This window comes from Urtica dioica, chromosome 3 (genome assembly GCF_054948205.1).
Source record: "Urtica dioica subsp. dioica isolate 48M chromosome 3, U.dioica_male_clone48M_v1_H2, whole genome shotgun sequence".
Lineage (NCBI taxonomy): Eukaryota > Viridiplantae > Streptophyta > Magnoliopsida > Rosales > Urticaceae > Urtica > Urtica dioica.
This window is the reverse complement of record NC_142758.1, coordinates 2,435,805-2,455,404: the sequence shown is the minus strand read 5'-3', so window position 1 is coordinate 2,455,404 and position 19,600 is coordinate 2,435,805. Positions and strand designations below refer to the sequence as shown.

The 19,600-nt window shown below is 36.3% G+C and overlaps 1 protein-coding gene across 1 annotated transcript; it reads left to right on the top strand.

The window, feature by feature from the left end:
* Nucleotides 1–385: 385 nt before the first annotated feature.
* LOC149402035 (Protein kinase superfamily protein) lies at nucleotides 386–8,994 on the top strand. Its single transcript, XM_089608218.1, has 17 exons — nucleotides 386–693; nucleotides 1,449–1,703; nucleotides 2,059–2,183; nucleotides 2,368–2,409; nucleotides 2,486–2,567; nucleotides 2,650–2,718; nucleotides 3,132–3,302; nucleotides 3,367–3,432; nucleotides 4,893–4,955; nucleotides 5,040–5,117; nucleotides 5,246–5,298; nucleotides 5,492–5,582; nucleotides 6,294–6,434; nucleotides 6,542–6,590; nucleotides 6,709–6,749; nucleotides 8,798–8,859; nucleotides 8,946–8,994. Exons 1-17 carry the CDS (start codon nucleotides 493–495, stop codon nucleotides 8,992–8,994), a joined length of 1,638 nt encoding a protein of 545 aa, XP_089464344.1. The 5' UTR covers nucleotides 386–492.
* Nucleotides 8,995–19,600: the final 10,606 nt, after the last annotated feature.

Genomic DNA, 19,600 nt, shown 5'->3' with positions numbered 1-19,600 from the left:
TATAGACACATATACCTTGTATAAAGTGTTGAAAACTTACAAGTGTAAAAAAGTTTAGACTGTCAAACTTTGGCTACGTACTCTGCTACAATATTGAAAATATGGTTATTTTGCAAAATCAGGCTTTGCTAAATGAATTAATTTTTTTTAGTAACCAATCCAATAGTTTCAAAGGCTTATGTGTATATATATATATATTAATTAGTTTTAAAAGCCTTATTATTGTATTTAATATTCATTTTCAAAATTGTGGCGTACCCTATTATTAAGGCAAAATTATGGGACCTCCTCATTTGAGGAAGAGCCGGTAAACACAGCAAAAACAAATCTAAAATTTGACGTAAAAGAGTCTGCAATACATCAAAATCTGGATTCAGAAGTAAAATCCATAAACGCATATCGTAAAACTATCGTATATACGATGCCCGACGATTATTCATCGTTGTTTTGTGTGAGAATTTTGCAGTGAGGCCTAAAAAGGTAAAAGTGGAAATGGAGAGGAAGAACAAGAGTGTGAGAGTAGAGCCCGAGTCGTCGGAGAAGAAGAAGTTCCCGACGGGACAGCAACACTACACTCTCTACGAAGAGGTCGGTCAGGGCGTTAGCGCCACCGTGCGCCGAGCTCTCTGTAAGCCCTTCAACGAGATCGTTGCCATCAAGATTCTTGATTTCGAACGCGACAACTGCGATTTGGTGCGTATCTATTATTTATTCCACTCCAACATGTTTTCACTTTCACCTTTTAAATCTCGACATTCTTGTTGTATTACTTTATAAGCGAATGATTTATTTTATTCAATCACTCCTCTAAGCGCATTAGGAATATAAATTAAAAGAGAGGGCTTTTTTTTATTATTTATTTATTTTGTTTAATGGAGCAACTAAAGGGCCTGTATAAATTTCCTCAATTAAAATTGTTAGTCATAACAAAAGTAATTTGAGATTGTAACTAAATTTCATAAACTTTTTCAAATTATTTATATATTCATCTCCATAGCCAATCACCTTTAGGAAAATAGCCAACGTAAACGTTAGATATTGTTAAATAATCATTTTCATACGTAACTATTAAGTAAATAGCCAAAGCTTGAGATATGAAAATGTCTATTTAATTCAGATTTACATTTGAAAGTGACTATCTACTTGAGATTTACCAAACTTTGGCTATTTAGTAATGTCAAACGTTTAAGTCAGCTATTTTTCTAATTTTTTTTTCCTTCTTTTAGTTCCAAAAGCTATTGCATATTTGTTTTGACTTGAAGTATGTTTTGACTTTATGCCTTGTATCTCAGTATTCCTGTTTTATTATTAGAGGACTAACAGAAATAGTGTAAGCTTAACCATGTTCCCTCAAAACCACAAAAGAAAATGAAATAAACGAGATTATGATTTGATGGTTTAACTAAATATATGTGTGAATCTATAATTTATTAATGTTTTGGGGACAGAACAATGTATTTCGGGAGACACAAACGATGGCGATGGTTGAGCATCCCAACATACTGAAATCACACTGCTCGTTTGTGTGCGGTCACGATCTGTGGGTGGTGATGCCGTACATGGCCGGAGGATCTTGTCTTCACATCTTGAAGTCCGGCTACTCGAGAGGTCTCCCCGAAGTCGCTATTGCCACCATTTTACGTGACACTTTGAGGGGTCTAGACTATCTTCATCGTCACGGTCACATACATCGCGATGTCAAGGCCAGTCTTCGAAACACCTCCGATCTCCTAATTTTTTAATTTTTTAATACCATTAGACTCGGTGAAATTTCTCGATCTTACTTGGTTGTATTAAAATTGATGGCATTTGTGTCAAATAAACCTTTTTTTAGAAGTTTTAGTAAAGATTCTCGCAATTGTTACAACTTTGTCATTTTATGTGAACTCTCTTGTGTGGTTGTAATTAACATGAACGTGACAACACAAAATTCTTTTAGTGATTCTTTGTGAAATGATTTTGCCTGTGCCATTTTCCTAATGTTCTAAAGTTGAGCTAGTATTCCTTCAAAAAATTCTTGAAATATTGGTGATTCTAACTTGAGACATCCATTGGCAGTCGGGTAATATTCTAATTGATTCACATGGTGCTATAAAGCTCGGAGATTTCGGGGTCTCTGCTTGCCTTTTTGATTCAGGAGATCGACAACGTGTAAGGAATACATTCGTCGGGACGCCTTGTTGGTACGGCTCAACATCTTTCCTATATTCTTTTGCACTAGCTTAATCTGTTAGACTAAATTCTGTTAGGAAAGACAAGTTAGTAAGCTCATTTATTTGATCATGTTTAATAGTATAAATCCCTGGCCAATAAGGTCATAAAAAGTTTGAACCGATTTGCATTCTAAACTATGCACCGTCTCAACAGGATGGCACCTGAAGTGATGGAGCAAAGTGGTTATGACTTCAAGTTAGTATTTGCAGATTTTTAGTACCCTGATATTTAACCATAATTCTGTTTATTTATTTGACAAAATTCCTTTTAGAGCTGATATCTGGTCCTTTGGGATAACTGCGTTGGAGCTTGCACACGGCAACGCTCCATTCTCGAGATACCCTCCAATGAAGGTCCATATATTGCATTTGATTCACTACACCAATATTCCAATCTTGTTCAAATTTTATTCACCGAAATGAAATGATTTCATAGGTTTTGCTCATGACATTACAAACAACACCCCCTGGGCTTGAGAATAGGCAGGGCGATGATTTCACAACGGTATGTTCTTAAAAGTGTTCGAATCGGAGTGACATTGACCACCGTGCTCTAGAAATTTTAATAATCTGGTGACTGATATTTTTTAAGGTGTTTCGAGGAAGAGGAATAAACAAACTTCGAGAATTTCTTTAAGAAATATGAAGCAAATATTTTGATGTTTTTCTCTCTTCCATTTACAGCAGACACAACTCTATATATAGAATTTTACATCAGGTAAAAACTGAATAAAAAGCGTCTAAAATATTAAAAGATACTAAAAGACGATAAAACAGTAGTTACTAAAACGGTCATAACTTATTGTAGAAATCTACAAATGGTCTGAACCTTCGCCATTAGAAACTAGACTTCAAGAGCTTTAAATGGATATATTATATCTAAAATCTATAACCTTTTGCTCATTTCTTCACGTTTAGGCTTTTAAGCATATGGTTGGTACATGCTTGCTAAAAGACCCCTCAAAACGTCCAACGGCTAAGAAATTACTGAAGCATTCTTTCTTCAAGCAAGCTCGGTCCAGCGACTACATTTTGAGGACACTTCTAGATGGCCTTCCTGCTCTTGGTGACCGTGTTATGGAACTAAAGGTTTCATGATTGATATACTTTTTATATCATACATTATATGTTAATAATAAATTGTTCTTTACAGAAGAAAGAAGAATGCATTGTTGCGCGGAAAATGGTAGCAGAGGGTCAAATAGAAGAGATGTCTCAGGTTGGAATTCGTTGCTCCTAATAAAAAATTTGGTTGAAATTTTCTTATTAATTTTTTTTTTATCTCTAGATTTTTTAGTGCTTTTATAATTATTTGATTGGTTACTTGACTTTTTGAGGCCACATAGTCCTTAAGTATTGGACTAGTACTTTGGTCATGTTGAATTAATATTTTAGCGAAATGATTCATGGTAGCCTTTTAATTAATCATTTTCTAAAAATTATTAAAAAAAAAATGAGCACTTAACGCTTACGCTGCATATATAACATAACAACAAACTAAAGTAAAGAAACTAATTACATCATATTCTGACCGGCCCTTAGAACATTATAAATTAAAACTAAAACAGGTTTAGATATGTTTAGTGTAGGATTTTTATTATACTATACTTTTTAAGAGCATAAAATATTTCATTTATGTTTTGTAAACATGTTTTTAAATTGTTTAGCTGTTTAAGTTTAGTAAAAACAAAAATTATCAAACTAACTAAAATGCTAAAATACTTAATGATTTGAAGATAATTTGACCTTAAAAAAAATAGTTTAGTGACATGCTCGCATTATAGCCTAGAAAATTCAGTCGGGCTATATTGACTAATACTGTCGTCTACATTAGTACAAAATCTTTAGTAATAATCTAGAATTCTAGGAATTTGTCTAAATTTAAATATGTTTTATTTCAAAACTAGTCGGGGAAATGGCATCAACTATTAGCAATTTTAATAATTTTGACAAAAATAGTAATAACAACTATGTTTTTGGACACTTTACTAGTAATTGTAGACTTATATATTTACAATTGTTGTTAATTGTAGACTTGTAAGTCTACAGTTAATGACAACTATATATTTTCATGTCTACAGTTACAAGTAAAAGTGTTAAAAAATTTAATAATTATTATTTTGATCCAAATTATCAAAATTGCTACTAGTTGATACAATTTCCCAACTAGTTGATAAGGAGAATAGAAAGTCATGGCACTTGTTAGTTTATGTTCTCTTTGAGTTTCAATTTCTAACATGGCCTCCAATAGTCTGTCTATTTGCATTCACTCCAAATTTCAAAGTTTGCACTCTATACCTGATAGAGCTTTGTTGGGCTCGATATCATGTAAATATTATGAGGTTTCATCTAAAAACTAATTGGTAATGAGATGAGTAACGTATGATCATATAAGTATTTGTTAGTTCATATTTTCTTTCAACAATAGATTTTTAACGATTTTGCACTTTTGACCCATTTTTCATAAAATTTTACATTTTTTTATCCTAAAAATTTATAAATTAGCCTTTCTTGAACTTTTTTTTTTGCATATTAAACCCCATAATCTAAATTCCTGACTTCGTCTCTGTTATTAACAATAGTTGAAGTAATAAAAAATGCAAAAGATATTATTCCAATATTTGTACACTTTATTAATTGGCTGGCTTTAATTCGATTTTGGTTCGAGTTATGTTGTAGACCGAGTACAAACGAGGAATCAGCAGCTGGTTTTTTGATATTGAGATGTTTAAATCTGCCCTGGTAATCTAATCATTTCTCATCCAAGCTCTTTAGAATTAGTTTTTAGAGTTATCGAAAGACATTCTAATTATCTATGTGAACCAGGATTTCGAAGAGCCTATCGAGGACTCCGTTTCGGATAATAGCCAACCGGAGAGCTCAAACTCTCCTCCTTCAATAGAGGTGAGTGCAAAAAATAATTATAAAATTATTCATATTATACATTTATTGTTCATGCTTGTTTCTTGATAATCATATCTCTTCTAATATTTCTATATATAAAAAAAATTATATCTTCCAATTTTTTACAGGAAACTAATTACGGGACTACATTCCATGAGTCAGCCTTGGATGATTATCACGAGTAAGTTATATCTTGTACAATTTCTCTTCAAGCGTATTAAAAAGATTTAATACAAAGTACAATAATTGAACTACGTTTGAATGTGTATGGGAAAATCAATTTTTTTTTTACGTGTCTTTGAAGATTGATTTGGATTCAACATTTCGTTTGATTTATCCCTAATTTGATTAACTTTTGCCAAACTAAATGATAGTGAAGAATTTCATGACGAGAAAGCAAAGGAACTGGTTGTTCAACAGAGAGGACGTTTCAAAGTAACCTCGGAGAACGTTGACGTAGAAAAGGTATGCGTCTTTATTTGATGATTAATTTGTCACCATATTAATTTGATTATCGTGCGAAGAAAACTCATTCCTTTCATCTTGTTATAATATATATATATATATATATATATATATACGTATATGTATATGTAAATGAAAATGAAAATTGATTGTAGGTATCGTCCACTCTTAGTTTGGAAGGACTTCCAGCACTCAGTTTTCTCATGGAAACCTGATTTTTTTATAAAGAAAAAAAAAAAAAAAAAAAAACAAGAAAGTGTTTGAAAGTTGGATAACTTGTAAGCAAATTTCATTTTTAGGAAGAGTGTTCTTCATAAAAATAAAAAATAATTGCAGCGATTTGAATATTTAGGAAAATTAAAAAAAATTTAGTCCTATAATTTTTTTTCTTCAAATTCTCGTTTTTTATTTTTCGAAAATCGAGATTATTGATTAAGTCGATTGCTTAACTCATGTTTCATAATTGACCTCCACGGAGACTTCCATGAAGATCTACGATTACTAAAGAAATAATAATAATTCACTATAATTGACTTCCACGATCCACGATTTTTAAAAAATTATTACACAATAATCAGTTTGTTTTTTCCCTCTCTTAAAATCCAGTTTCCAAACATATGTGAAATATTATTGAGATTTCTATAATAGCTCATTTCCCTTTTTCTCTACTGAGAAATTCGATAACTCATTCGATTATTTGGGTTTGTGAAGGCAATAATTGGTCCTCCAATTTCACAGCTTCTCGGAAACTTAAGCATGGCATGTTCACCTCCTAAACCGACTAAGTTACCAAACAACTGTTCGTTGTTCTCGCTCTTGAACACGGTTTTAGAGACAAATATAGTTCAGAGGGTATCTTCTAATCATATTAATCTATGTCACTTCCAAACAATTTTATTTTATTTATTATTGTCACAGTTATCTTTTATTTATAGATTCATGTTCCTTTCTAATTACAGGACTTAATTTTGAATATCATGAAGCATGCCGCTGCGGGTGGCTTTACAGGTGTTAATAATCAAAGTTCTCAATTCATTTTTATTTTTATATTATTATTTTTTTCTTCATTTCCTTTAGCTATTCACTGTTTTTCCTTTACCTTTTTTTTTTCTTCTGATTTAAGCAGACGGAGGATATACATCTGCCGACACTTTAGAGAGAAATCTGGTAATAAATTTTTGTGATCGCTAACATATTTAAACTATTTAATTAAATTAATTCAAGCTTATACATATCTTTAATAACTCGGTGAATCTACGATGATGTAGTTAAATAGCCAATTTGAAGTTATGAATTTATAAAATAGCCAAGGTTTCTCTTAAACGAGTGAAATAGCCAAAATGTACAGCAATCTGGTTTCAAAAAAAATTTTGATCCCAAGATTAATTTTTTTTAAAATGATAAATTGCTCATAATAATCGTAAAAATTTTTAATCATGACTATCATAAAAATTTTGAAAATGTAAATTTTGCTATTTTGCTGAAAAGTTGAAACTTTGGCTATAATTTGGTTTCAAATGGCTATTTTGTACAATTTTTCCATCTTCTATGATTTACCCGCAAAGGAAGATCATATATTTTAGTTTATTTATAGTAGCAATTAAGTCATTAATATAATAATCTATTCTCTTTTTAAAAAATAGTCAAAGTTTTATTTTATTAAAAAAATAGTCCATCAATAAATTAATTTAAAGAATAAATTTAATTTAATTTTTAATTAATTAATTTACTACGAGTCGCGCGGATTAACTTTTTTTTATTAAAATTAAATTTTGACTAAAATTTTAAAAAAAGCTAGTCATTTGAATTTTTTTTTATTTATATATATATATATATGAAAAGTTAAGATGTCTATAAGCTGCGACCCTTGATATATCATATATGAATCAATTTATGATTGCAATCAGACTTGTTACGTAAATAGCTGATAAGATATTCCGTGAATGTTTTTAGTTTTCGAACTAATATTCATAGCAAAATAATCCTGACACTTGATTTTGTAGCATTTTAATTAGTTATTCTTTTGTACATAAAATATTGTTTTTTTAATCAAATACATCATACGATTAACTTAACACATATTTGTTACCTTAAATTTTATTAGTAAAAAAAATAAGAATTTGTTGTAACTAATCGTTCTCCTTAGGATTTTAACATTATATTTGATGTAATGTTCACACTAACTATAGTGTAGCTTTAAAACCAAATTTTGATTTTACGTACAACACCAAATTTTGCATTAAAGAGAATATTACAAAAATATGCTTCTAGATTAAATTTCTTGATTTCATTAGTTACTAATTATATGTATAATAATGTAATTATATTTTATTTATTAATTATGTGTAATATTTAGTATAGATTAAGGATAAATTATTTAAAAATAGAAAATATAATTATAAAAAAATGAAAAATTAATTAACTTCATTATATAAATAGTACAACATTTTTTCTTGGGAATAATACACCATTAAAAAATACATGAAAATTACATATTATTAGTAAAATTAATTACTATAAAAATAAAAATTACTATAAAAACTTAGCACACTAAATTATTTAAGTTGTATTGAATGAAATAATAAGCTCTAAACAAAAAATATATTAATGAAACTTAGATTAACTAAAATATGTATTTTTAATCATGAATTATGAATCAATTAGATTAAAATAATGCTTAAATATTTTGTGTAATTTTGACACTAAATGAACAGTGTTACACCAATGGTGTAATAATGTTCATTTGGTGTCAAAATTACATCAAATGTAGAGTCTTACCGTTCTCCATTAGAGATATTCTAACTTCTTTTAAAATTTTAGCCAAAGTTTCATTTTTTTAAAAAGACAGCCTATCAGGTCTGCCGTTAAATAATTAATTAAAGCGTAAATCTAATTTATTGCGAGTCTGGTGCTATTTTTTTAATAAAATAAAAATTAAGCTAATTTTTAAAAAGATGGTGCGCTATTGGGCTACTAGTCCAACTGTCCCATAAAAAAAATTAAATTAGTCTAAACTAAAAAATGCTAATTTAAATTAAATTGTATGTCGTTAATGTAAGATTGTGCGCTATTGGGCTATTGGACTTTGCTCTCACTTTTGGGAACGTGACGTTTTCGTTTTTGTATAATGTAAAATAATGATGTAATAATTAATTATATCTTGCTTTTGTCTTAGTTTCTTTTTATGGTTTTTTCTCCTTTCTTTCTTGTTTTAGATCGAAGAAGCTCATGAGAAGGAAAAAGAGCTACTTCGTGAGATAATTGATCTGAAGGAAAGGTATCAGCGACTAACACGTTATATATCTCGTTTTTTCATGGATGGCAATAATCACATCTTATTATGCTTTCTGTTTTGGGATTTAGGACATTGAGTCTCCTCCAAGAAGAAGATACAAAAGAGTACAATGGGTAATGAAGGCTGAATACGAGCTTCATGATGTCCCTACTTAACTTGCAATTGTAAATAAATAATTGTAGGACAGAGTGTTTTCAAATAATTGCCTGATTTCTACTCTATTTTTTTTTTCGTGGTAAAGCAACTAATGTATCTTTTTACCTCTTCCGGTTAACTGGCATTTTTTTTTTAATCCTTTTTGGTCTATGACAGGTTGATCTTTTTTTCTTTTTTTTTTCTTTTATGAAAATGTAATTTTTGCAAAATAATTATAGTTCAGTAAAAACAGTTACTTATAGACGCAATTATTATAACTCGAATCAAACACATCAGTGGCGGACCCAGGATTTCACAACTGGGGTTTTTTTTTCGAAATCCATGTGTGTATATAAGACAGCCTAAACTATTGAGCATGACAGCACAAAGTCTATGGGATTACTATGGGAACGTAAATTTCCTTTGTTCGTGTTCATCAAAAACAAAAAATCCCTTTGTTTGTAAATACCCATTTTAAATCAAACCCTATAAAATACAGAGACAATAACAGTATGAAATTAAAACAAGAAGAGGGGGAGTCCGAGAGTCGGAGTCAATTGAGGGAGAGAGGGCCAATACTTTAACAGGCTGTGTTTGGGCTATATTGGACCAATAAGTTCATTTTAAAATTTGGCTTTAGGGGGGGGGGGGGGGGGGGGGCAAGGCACCCTCAGCCCAATAACGTAAGTCCGCCACTGAAACACATGGCGTACGTATGTGTTTTATTTTTAGGCGTAAGTATTTATTTTTTATTTTTTTTATCCTGCTAAATAATTATATTTAAAAAAAAAACAGTAAATATAATTAAATAAAAACCAAACAACTAAGTGTTTACATACTTCAATAGAGGAGATAATAAGAAATTATATATAGAGCCAGCTGATGGAAATTTTGATATCAAATAGGATTTCATATATGTTACGTAGTTAATTTAAGGCAAAGATTTAAGCGGAGTCCTTTTAATAGAATTGAATAATTCCAACTTATTCATTATCCTCGTTCCGAGGAGTATAAGATTGATTACTTATTTGCGGTCTTCAATATCCTCTAAGTCCATGTCCTTCGTGCTTGCGGTTTATTAAACTTTTCTGGTTGTTTAGTTTGTTAGCAATATTACATAAATAATATTGATATAGACGAATAAAGACAAATTGCTTGTTAGGAAAATACACGTAAATAAATTACAAAAAACCCGGTTACACCTTTGTACTAAGAACCGGAGAAAACAAAAACAGATCGGAAAAGTCGAGGCCCGTTGGGCCACGCCGTTTGATTGAGGAGAATAAGGTGGAGTGACTTCGTGAATAATAACATGTTGTGCACAAAAGGCACCAAAAGGTTCAACATATTCACCTCCTCGATCACTTCGCACTTTCTTAATCTTCTTATTAAGTTGATTCTCAACTTCCAATTGGTATATAACAAATTTCTCAATTGCTTCATCTTTGCTTTTAAGCAAATATACGTAACAATATTTTGTACAATCATCAATAAAAGTCACAAAATATTTATTACCACCTCTCGTGGGCATGAACTTTAAATCACATATATCGGTATGGATTAAGTCTAGAGATTCATTACTTCTTTCAACACTATGAAAGGATGTTCTTGTGAGTTTTGCTTCAACACAAATTTCACATTTATGATTTGAGTCAATATTAAACTTTGGAATACATTCCAAATTAATCAACTTTCTCAGTGTGTCATAATTTACATGACCTAGTCTACCATGCCATAAATTAGACGACTCAATCATATACGAGGAAGAAGAAGCTTTATTAATATATTTTGCCTTGATGGCCATTACATTCATTTTGACCATGCCATTCTTGACATAGCCCTTGCCCACATACATGCCATTCTTAGACAATACAAGCTTTTGAGACTCTAAAACCATCCTAAACCCATGGTTATCTAGCACAGTCCCAGAAATCAGATTCTTCCTCATATCAGGCACGTAGAACACCTTGGTGAGCTTCAATTCCTTCCCATAGGTCATCTTCAAGAAGACTTCTCCTTCCCCCTTGACTTCAGAAGTGGCAGAGTTGCCCATAAACAACCTCTCTCCATCTCCAGGTAGCTCAAGGGTGGAGAAGGAGTCAGTGCAGATGTGGCGGGTTGCTCCAGTGTCCAGCCACCACTCCTTCGGGTTTGAGTCAACCATGTTGACTTCGGAGACCACAGCGACGAGGAGGTCATTATCATCCTCCACTACATTGGCCTCCTTGTTCTTCTTCGGCTTTCTACAATCCACAGCTCGGTGACCGACCTTGTTGCAATTGTAGCATTTACCAACAATCTTTTGTTGGCCCTTCTTCTTGAACGTCTCACTCTTGACTCCAAGCTTGTGGGCGTGCTTCTTCCCCTTCGAGTTCTCGCCATGTTCGACGACGTTAGCTCGCTCGGAGACGGTTCTTAGTCTCCTATCGGATCCTCGGTTGTCTTCTTCGGAGGCGAACGACCAAGTCCTCAAGACTCATCTCCTTTCGCTTGTGCTTGAGGTAGTTCTTGAACTCCTTCCACCCAGGTGGTAACTTCTCTATCACGGAGGCAACTTGGAAAGACTCGCTAATGGTCATTCCCTCGGCTTGAACCTCATGAAAAATGAGTTGAAGCTCTTGGACTTGACTTACAACGGTCTTTGTGTCCACCATCTTGTACTCAAGGAAGCGACCCACAATATACTTCTTGGAGCCCGCATCCTCGGTTTTATACTTGCGATCCAACGAATCCCATAGCTCTTTAGAAGATACTTTAGAGCTATACACGTTGTATAAAGAGTCGGCGAGACAATTTAACACGTGGTTTCGACAAAGATAGTCGGATTCGTTCCACCCCACATAGGCCCGAAGCACTTGTGGGTCGGCTTCACCCTCTCGAGGAGTGGCCGGAGGATCTTCGGTTAAAAACCGTGCAAGTCCGATGGTTGTCAAAAAGAAAACCATCTTTTGTTGCCAACGTTTGAAGTTGAGCCCATCAAACTTTCCAGGCCTCTCGGCCGGCATCACCGTGGGAGGCCCTCGAGCCACGCCCACGTTTGAACCATCTAGGCCCAAACCCGCCATAGGTTGAACAAGACCCGCAGGTCCGTTCCCGGCCGTAGCCGCCATCGAGCCTTGTCCCAGAACCACGAGAATGTGGCCGATGTTGATTTGGTTTGGCGAGGTGTTCACCACGGAGGGGTTGTCTCCAACGTTCCCTCCAACATTCACATTCATCGAGTCGTTGTTGTTCACGTTAGTCATATTTTCTACAAAAGAAAATTTGCAAGTTAGTTATTTTCAACCAAATTCGAACACAAATCGGAAACAAAAACTGGAAAACCGAAAATCAAGGAAAATAATTATATTTCCCTTCCTCCACGCAACCTGTCTTCTAAAAGTAAAAAGCTTCAAGATTGTTAGCAATATTACATAAATAATATTGATATAGACGAATAAAGACAAATTGCTTGTTAGGAAAATACACGTAAATAAATTACAAAAAACCCGGTTACACCTTTGTACTAAGAACCGGAGAAAACAAAAACAGATCGGAAAAGTCGAGGCCCGTTGGACGGTTTCCTTGAAGCTTTTTATCGCCCTCCCACGGGTGCTGGAATTCGTGAGCGAAAGCCTCCCAGGATACAACGACTTCAGAGACAAGTTGAGCACCAACCACTTGACTCTCTCAGCGAACTAGAACCTGTGAGAATACTATCACCAAGACAAAGAATATTTTCTTGGGGAAAGAGGATTTTTCTCTATGTATATTTCGGTATACTTCCGTATGTATGAATGAGAGCTTAAACCTCTTTATATAGGCCAAGGCAGTGAGGTTTGAATTCCAAAACGTCCAGCCATAAAGGCAAAAACGCAGGTCATTACACCCAGTAATTACACAGTTTCAAACCATTCAGAGCGTCCAACGTTTCCAGCATTAATGGCATTGAACACAGCCATAAAGTGCGCTTAAAGCCCAAAAACCGTAGGCTTTAATTCGTCACTTCGTCTGGTCGAGCTCGTCCAGTTCGACCTCGCCAGTCGAGCTGATCAGTTCGACCTCTCCAGTCGAGCTGATCCAGTTCGACCTCTAGTACGTTGGTCTCGCCCTTGTCGAGCTGAATGACTTCGTCAATACGTCCAGCTCGACCTCGCCTAGTCGAGCTGATCAGCTCGACCTTGCCTGTCGAGCTGATCAGTTCGACCCTGCCAGTCGAGCTGATTCAGTTCGACCTCTCCAGTCGAGCTGATTCAGTTCGACCTCTGCAGTCGAGCTCACCCGGTCGAGCTGAAGTGACTCCGTCACTTCGTCCAGTTCGACCTATCTAGTCGAGCTGCCCAGCTCGTCCTATCTAGTCGAGCTAAGTGACTTTATCCAGCTCGCCCCAGCTCGTCAATTTCTCATTCAACTTGGGTCCGATTTTGGCAAACAAAATCAGCCATCCACATGTTAATAAATATTATTTATTTATTTTATAACTTTATTCCAACACTTTATTCCAACAAATAAATAATATTTATTTATTTATTAACTTTATTCCAACAATCCCCCACATGAATGAAATTGAGACGACAATTATAAAAGACACGACTCGATGTGGTGATAGCTTCTACGGTCAATACCAGTATAGGATAGGTAGGCAAAGCCTTTGAACCTTCCCTCGGAAAGATATGCCATCTTTACTGACTACTCAGTAGACACGTTGTCCTTGAACTGTTAGCCGTTTTGTATAAACGATAAACATATCCCCCACTGATATCTCCCTGGCACAGGTTCTGTTCTCATGGTTATGTTCATTTTGGCCCTGAACATCAGCCTGGTTCTGCAAGAGTTTCTAAAGAATTAAGCCCAATTAATTCTCCTTCGAAGCGGCCCCACTTCTCTCTCACATAGGTGATTCTTTTGTCAAGAGTAATCCCACATTACTAGAATCATTAAAAGCTCTAAGCTTAACCTCGTACGGGAGTCACTGTTTAAGATTTAGGAATAGGACTAGGGGTTTTCCCCCACAGTGACCTCACAAAGCCATTGACAATTAGGTTGTCCCTTTGAACCAAGATCTTGGGATCTCCAGTCATCATGGTTGGGTTTCCTTTGCCTTGGCTTTATTTGCCATGGGCTTTAGCCCCATTCCTTTGGTTGTCTTCTCTACTTGGTCCCTATTTAACCCTTTGGTTAGCGGATCCGCAATGTTCTCTTTGGACCTAACATAGTCAATACTAATGACACCAGATTAGAGAAGTTGTCTAATGGTATTATGTCGTCGACGGATATGTCTAGACTTACCATTATACATCACATTATGTGCCCTACCAATAGCAGATTGGTTATCACAATATACACATATTGCAGGCATCGGTTTTGTCCAATTAGGAATATCCTTCACAAAGTTCCTTAGCCATTCGGCTTCTTCCCCACATTTATCCAATGCAACAAACTCAGATTCCATCGTGGATCTCGTTATCACAGTTTGTTTGGAGGATTTCCAAGATATGGTTGCACCTCCCAGAGTGAATACATAATCACTCGTGGCTTTTGAATCTTGAATATCAGATATCCAACTTGCATCAGTGTAACCTTCAATTACCCCAGGATATCTCGTACAGTGTAGACCATAATCACGAGTGAATCGTAGATACCTCAAAACTCTAACGATTGCTTTCCAGTGTTCAGTACTTGGATTACTCGTATATCGAGCTAGTCTACTCACGGTGTAGGCTAAATCCGGTCTCGTGCAACTCATCAAGTACATGAGACTGCCTATCACTCTAGCATATTCAATTTGAGAGATGCTTTCACCTTTATTCTTAGACAAGTGTTGACTAATATCTATGGGAGTTCTCGAGACTCCAGAATCGTCATTTCCAAACTTGTCCAGAATCTTATCAACGTAGTGTGTTTGATCCAGTACAATCCCATCGGGTGTTCGGGTAATCTTGATCCCCAGAATTACATCAGCAATTCCCAGATCTTTCATATCGAACCTTGAGTTCAACATATCTTTTGTGGATTGGACCATACGATCATTACTCCCCACTATGAGCATGTCATCTACATATAAACACAAAATCACATATCTATATTCAGTGGTTTTAATGTACACACATTTGTCACACTCGTTGATTTTAAATCCATTTGACATCATCACGTTGTCAAATTTCTCATGCCATTGTTTTGGGGCTTGTTTAAGGCCATAAAGCGACTTGACAAGTTTACAGACTTTCTTTTCTTGTCCACGTGCGATACAACCCTCAGGTTGATTCATATAGATCTCTTCTTCGAGATCTCCATTAAGAAAGGCTGTTTTTACATCCATTTGATGAATTTCAAGATTGCGTAATGCAGCAACGGCAATTATCAATCTAATAGACGTTATTCTCGTCACGGGAGAATAAGTATCAAAGTAATCAACACCCTCTTGTTGTTTATACCCTTTGATTACCAGTCGTGCTTTGTATTTATCAATTGAGCCATCGACTTTCATCTTCCTCGTAAAGATCCACCTAGATCCAAGCGTTTTACTTCCAGGAGGAAGATCAACCAACTCTCAAGTGTGGTTTTGCATGATAGAGTCTATTTCACTTCTTATGGCTTCTTTCCATAAGTGACCCTCAACAGAGTTCACGGCCTCTTTATAATTTAGAGGTGGACCCTCCAACATATAGGTGAAATAATCAGAACCAAATGATTTTTCTACCCTCGCTCGCTTACTTCGTCTAAGTCTCTCAGACTCTATCTCTTCTTCGGACTCTTCATCATTATCGTGAGTTATTTCCTCAATATCCTCAAGAGAATGGTTTGATGAACTTGGTTCATCTTCCTTAGACTTATAAGGAAATACATGTTCAAAGGACGAAGCATTTTTAGATTCCATAATCGAATCATTGTGTATATCGGGGTTTTTCGAGTCATACACAAGGAATCTATATGCATTACTATGGTGTGCATACCCAATGAAGATACAATCTACAGTTTTTGGTCCTATCTTCATTTTCTTAGGAGCGGGAGCCATTACCTTAGCCAAGCACCCCCACATTCGCAAGTATTTATAAGAAGGTTTCTTTCCTATAAATAACTCAGACGGAGACTTATCCTCCTTCTTTCGGGGTATCTTGTTCAGAAGATAATTTGCAGACAAGATCGCTTCCCCCCACATTTCTTGGGGTAACCCAGAACTTAACAACATCGCATTCATCATCTCCTTGAGAGTGCGATTCTTACGTTCGGCCACGCCGTTTGATTGAGGAGAATAAGGTGGAGTGACTTCGTGAATAATAACATGTTGTGCACAAAAGGCACCAAAAGGTTCAACATATTCACCTCCTCGATCACTTCGCACTTTCTTAATCTTCTTATTAAGTTGATTCTCAACTTCCAATTTGTATATAACAAATTTCTCAATTGCTTCATCTTTGCTTTTAAGCAAATATACGTAACAATATTTTGTACAATCATCAATAAAAGTCACAAAATACTTATTACCACCTCTCGTGGGCATGAACTTTAAATCACATATATCGGTATGGATTAAGTCTAGAGATTCATTACTTCTTTCAACACTATGAAAGGATGTTCTTGTGAGTTTTGCTTCAACACAAATTTCACATTTATGATTTGAGTCAATATTAAACTTTGGAATACATTCCAAATTAATCAACTTTCTCAGTGTGTCATAATTTACATGACCTAGTCTACCATGCCATAAATTAGACGACTCAATCATATACGAGGAAGAAGAAGCTTTATTAATATCTTTTGCCTTGATGGCCATTACATTCATTTTGACCATGCCATTCTTGACATAGCCCTTGCCCACATACATGCCATTCTTAGACAATACAAGCTTTTGAGACTCTAAAACCATCCTAAACCCATGGTTATCTAGCACAGTCCCAGAAATCAGATTCTTCCTCATATCAGGCACGTAGAACACCTTGGTGAGCTTCAATTCCTTCCCATAGGTCATCTTCAAGAAGACTTCTCCTTCCCCCTTGACTTCAGAAGTGGCAGAGTTGCCCATAAACAACCTCTCTCCATCTCCAGGTAGCTCAAGGGTGGAGAAGGAGTCAGTGCAGATGTGGCGGGTTGCTCCAGTGTCCAGCCACCACTCCTTCGGGTTTGATTCAACCATGTTGACTTCGGAGACCACAGCGACGAGGAGGTCATTATCATCCTCCACTACATTGGCCTCCTTGTTCTTCTTCGGCTTTCTACAATCCACAGCTCGGTGACCGACCTTGTTGCAATTGTAGCATTTACCAACAATCTTTTGTTGGCCCTTCTTCTTGAACGTCCCACTCTTGACTCCAAGCTTGTGGGCGTGCTTCTTCCCCTTCGAGTTCTCGCCATGTTCGACGACGTTAGCTCGCTCGGAGACGGTTCTTAGTCTCCTATCGGATCCTCGGTTGTCTTCTTCGGAGGCGAACAACCAAGTCCTCAAGACTCATCTCCTTTCGCTTGTGCTTGAGGTAGTTCTTGAACTCCTTCCACCCAGGTGGTAACTTCTCTATCACGGAGGCAACTTGGAAAGACTCGCTAATGGTCATTCCCTCGGCTTGAACCTCATGAAAAATGAGTTGAAGCTCTTGGACTTGACTTACAACGGTCTTTGTGTCCACCATCTTGTACTCAAGGAAGCGACCCACAATATACTTCTTGGAGCCCGCATCCTCGGTTTTATACTTGCGATCCAACGAATCCCATAGCTCTTTAGAAGATACTTTAGAGCTATACACGTTGTATAAAGAGTCGGCGAGACAATTTAACACGTGGTTTCGACAAAGATAGTCGGATTCGTTCCACCCCACATAGGCCCGAAGCACTTGTGGGTCGGCTTCACCCTCTCGAGGAGTGGCCGGAGGATCTTCGGTTAAAAACCGTGCAAGTCCGATGGTTGTCAAAAAGAAAACCATCTTTTGTTGCCGACGTTTGAAGTTGAGCCCATCAAACTTTCCAGGCCTCTCGGCCGGCATCACCGTGGGAGGCCCTCGAGCCACGCCCACGTTTGAACCATCTAGGCCCAAACCCGCCATAGGTTGAACAAGACCCGCGGGTCCGTTCCCGGCCGTAGCCGCCATCGAGCCTTGTCCCAGAACCACGAGAATGTGGCCGATGTTGATTTGGTTTGGCGAGGTGTTCACCACGGAGGGGTTGTCTCCAACGTTCCCTCCAACATTCACATTCATCGAGTCGTTGTTGTTCACGTTAGTCATATTTTCTACAAAAGAAAATTTGCAAGTTAGTTATTTTCAACCAAATTCGAACACAAATCGGAAACAAAAACTGGAAAACCGAAAATCAAGGAAAATAATTATATTTCCCTTCCTCCACGCAACCTGTCTTCTAAAAGTAAAAAGCTTCAAGATTGTTAGCAATATTACATAAATAATATTGATATAGACGAATAAAGACAAATTGCTTGTTAGGAAAATACACGTAAATAAATTACAAAAAACCCGGTTACACCTTTGTACTAAGAACCGGAGAAAACAAAAACAGATCGGAAAAGTCGAGGCCCGTTGGACGGTTTCCTTGAAGCTTTTTATCGCCCTCCCACGGGTGCTGGAATTCGTGAGCGAAAGCCTCCCAGGATACAACGACTTCAGAGACAAGTTGAGCACCAACCACTTGACTCTCTCAGCGAACTAGAACCTGTGAGAATACTATCACCAAGACAAAGAATATTTTCTTGGGGAAAGAGGATTTTTCTCTATGTATATTTCGGTATACTTCCGTATGTATGAATGAGAGCTTAAACCTCTTTATATAGGCCAAGGCAGTGAGGTTTGAATTCCAAAACGTCCAGCCATAAAGGCAAAAACGCAGGTCATTACACCCAGTAATTACACAGTTTCAAACCATTCAGAGCGTCCAACGTTTCCAGCATTAATGGCATTGAACACAGCCATAAAGTGCGCTTAAAGCCCAAAAACCGTAGGCTTTAATTCGTCACTTCGTCTGGTCGAGCTCGTCCAGTTCGACCTCGCCAGTCGAGCTGATCAGTTCGACCTCTCCAGTCGAGCTGATCCAGTTCGACCTCTAGTACGTTGGTCTCGCCCTTGTCGAGCTGAATGACTTCGTCAATACGTCCAGCTCGACCTCGCCTAGTCGAGCTGATCAGCTCGACCTTGCCTGTCGAGCTGATCAGTTCGACCCTGCCAGTCGAGCTGATTCAGTTCGACCTCTCCAGTCGAGCTGATTCAGTTCGACCTCTGCAGTCGAGCTCACCCGGTCGAGCTGAAGTGACTCCGTCACTTCGTCCAGTTCGACCTATCTAGTCGAGCTGCCCAGCTCGTCCTATCTAGTCGAGCTAAGTGACTTTATCCAGCTCGCCCCAGCTCGTCAATTTCTCATTCAACTTGGGTCCGATTTTGGCAAACAAAATCAGCCATCCACATGTTAATAAATATTATTTATTTATTTTATAACTTTATTCCAACACTTTATTCCAACAAATAAATAATATTTATTTATTTATTAACTTTATTCCAACAATCCCCCACATGAATGAAATTGAGACGACAATTATAAAAGACACGACTCGATGTGGTGATAGCTTCTACGGTCAATACCAGTATAGGATAGGTAGGCAAAGCCTTTGAACCTT

Coding starts and splice junctions, on each gene's coding strand:
- LOC149402035 (XM_089608218.1), top strand. CDS start 493: ATGGAGAGGAAGAACAAGAGTGTGAGAGTAGAGCCCGAGTCGTCGGAG. Junction 5,118..5,245: donor ACTCTCCTCCTTCAATAGAG/GTGAGTGCAAAA, acceptor AATTTTTTACAG/GAAACTAATTACGGGACTAC. Junction 8,860..8,945: donor ATAATTGATCTGAAGGAAAG/GTATCAGCGACT, acceptor TTTGGGATTTAG/GACATTGAGTCTCCTCCAAG.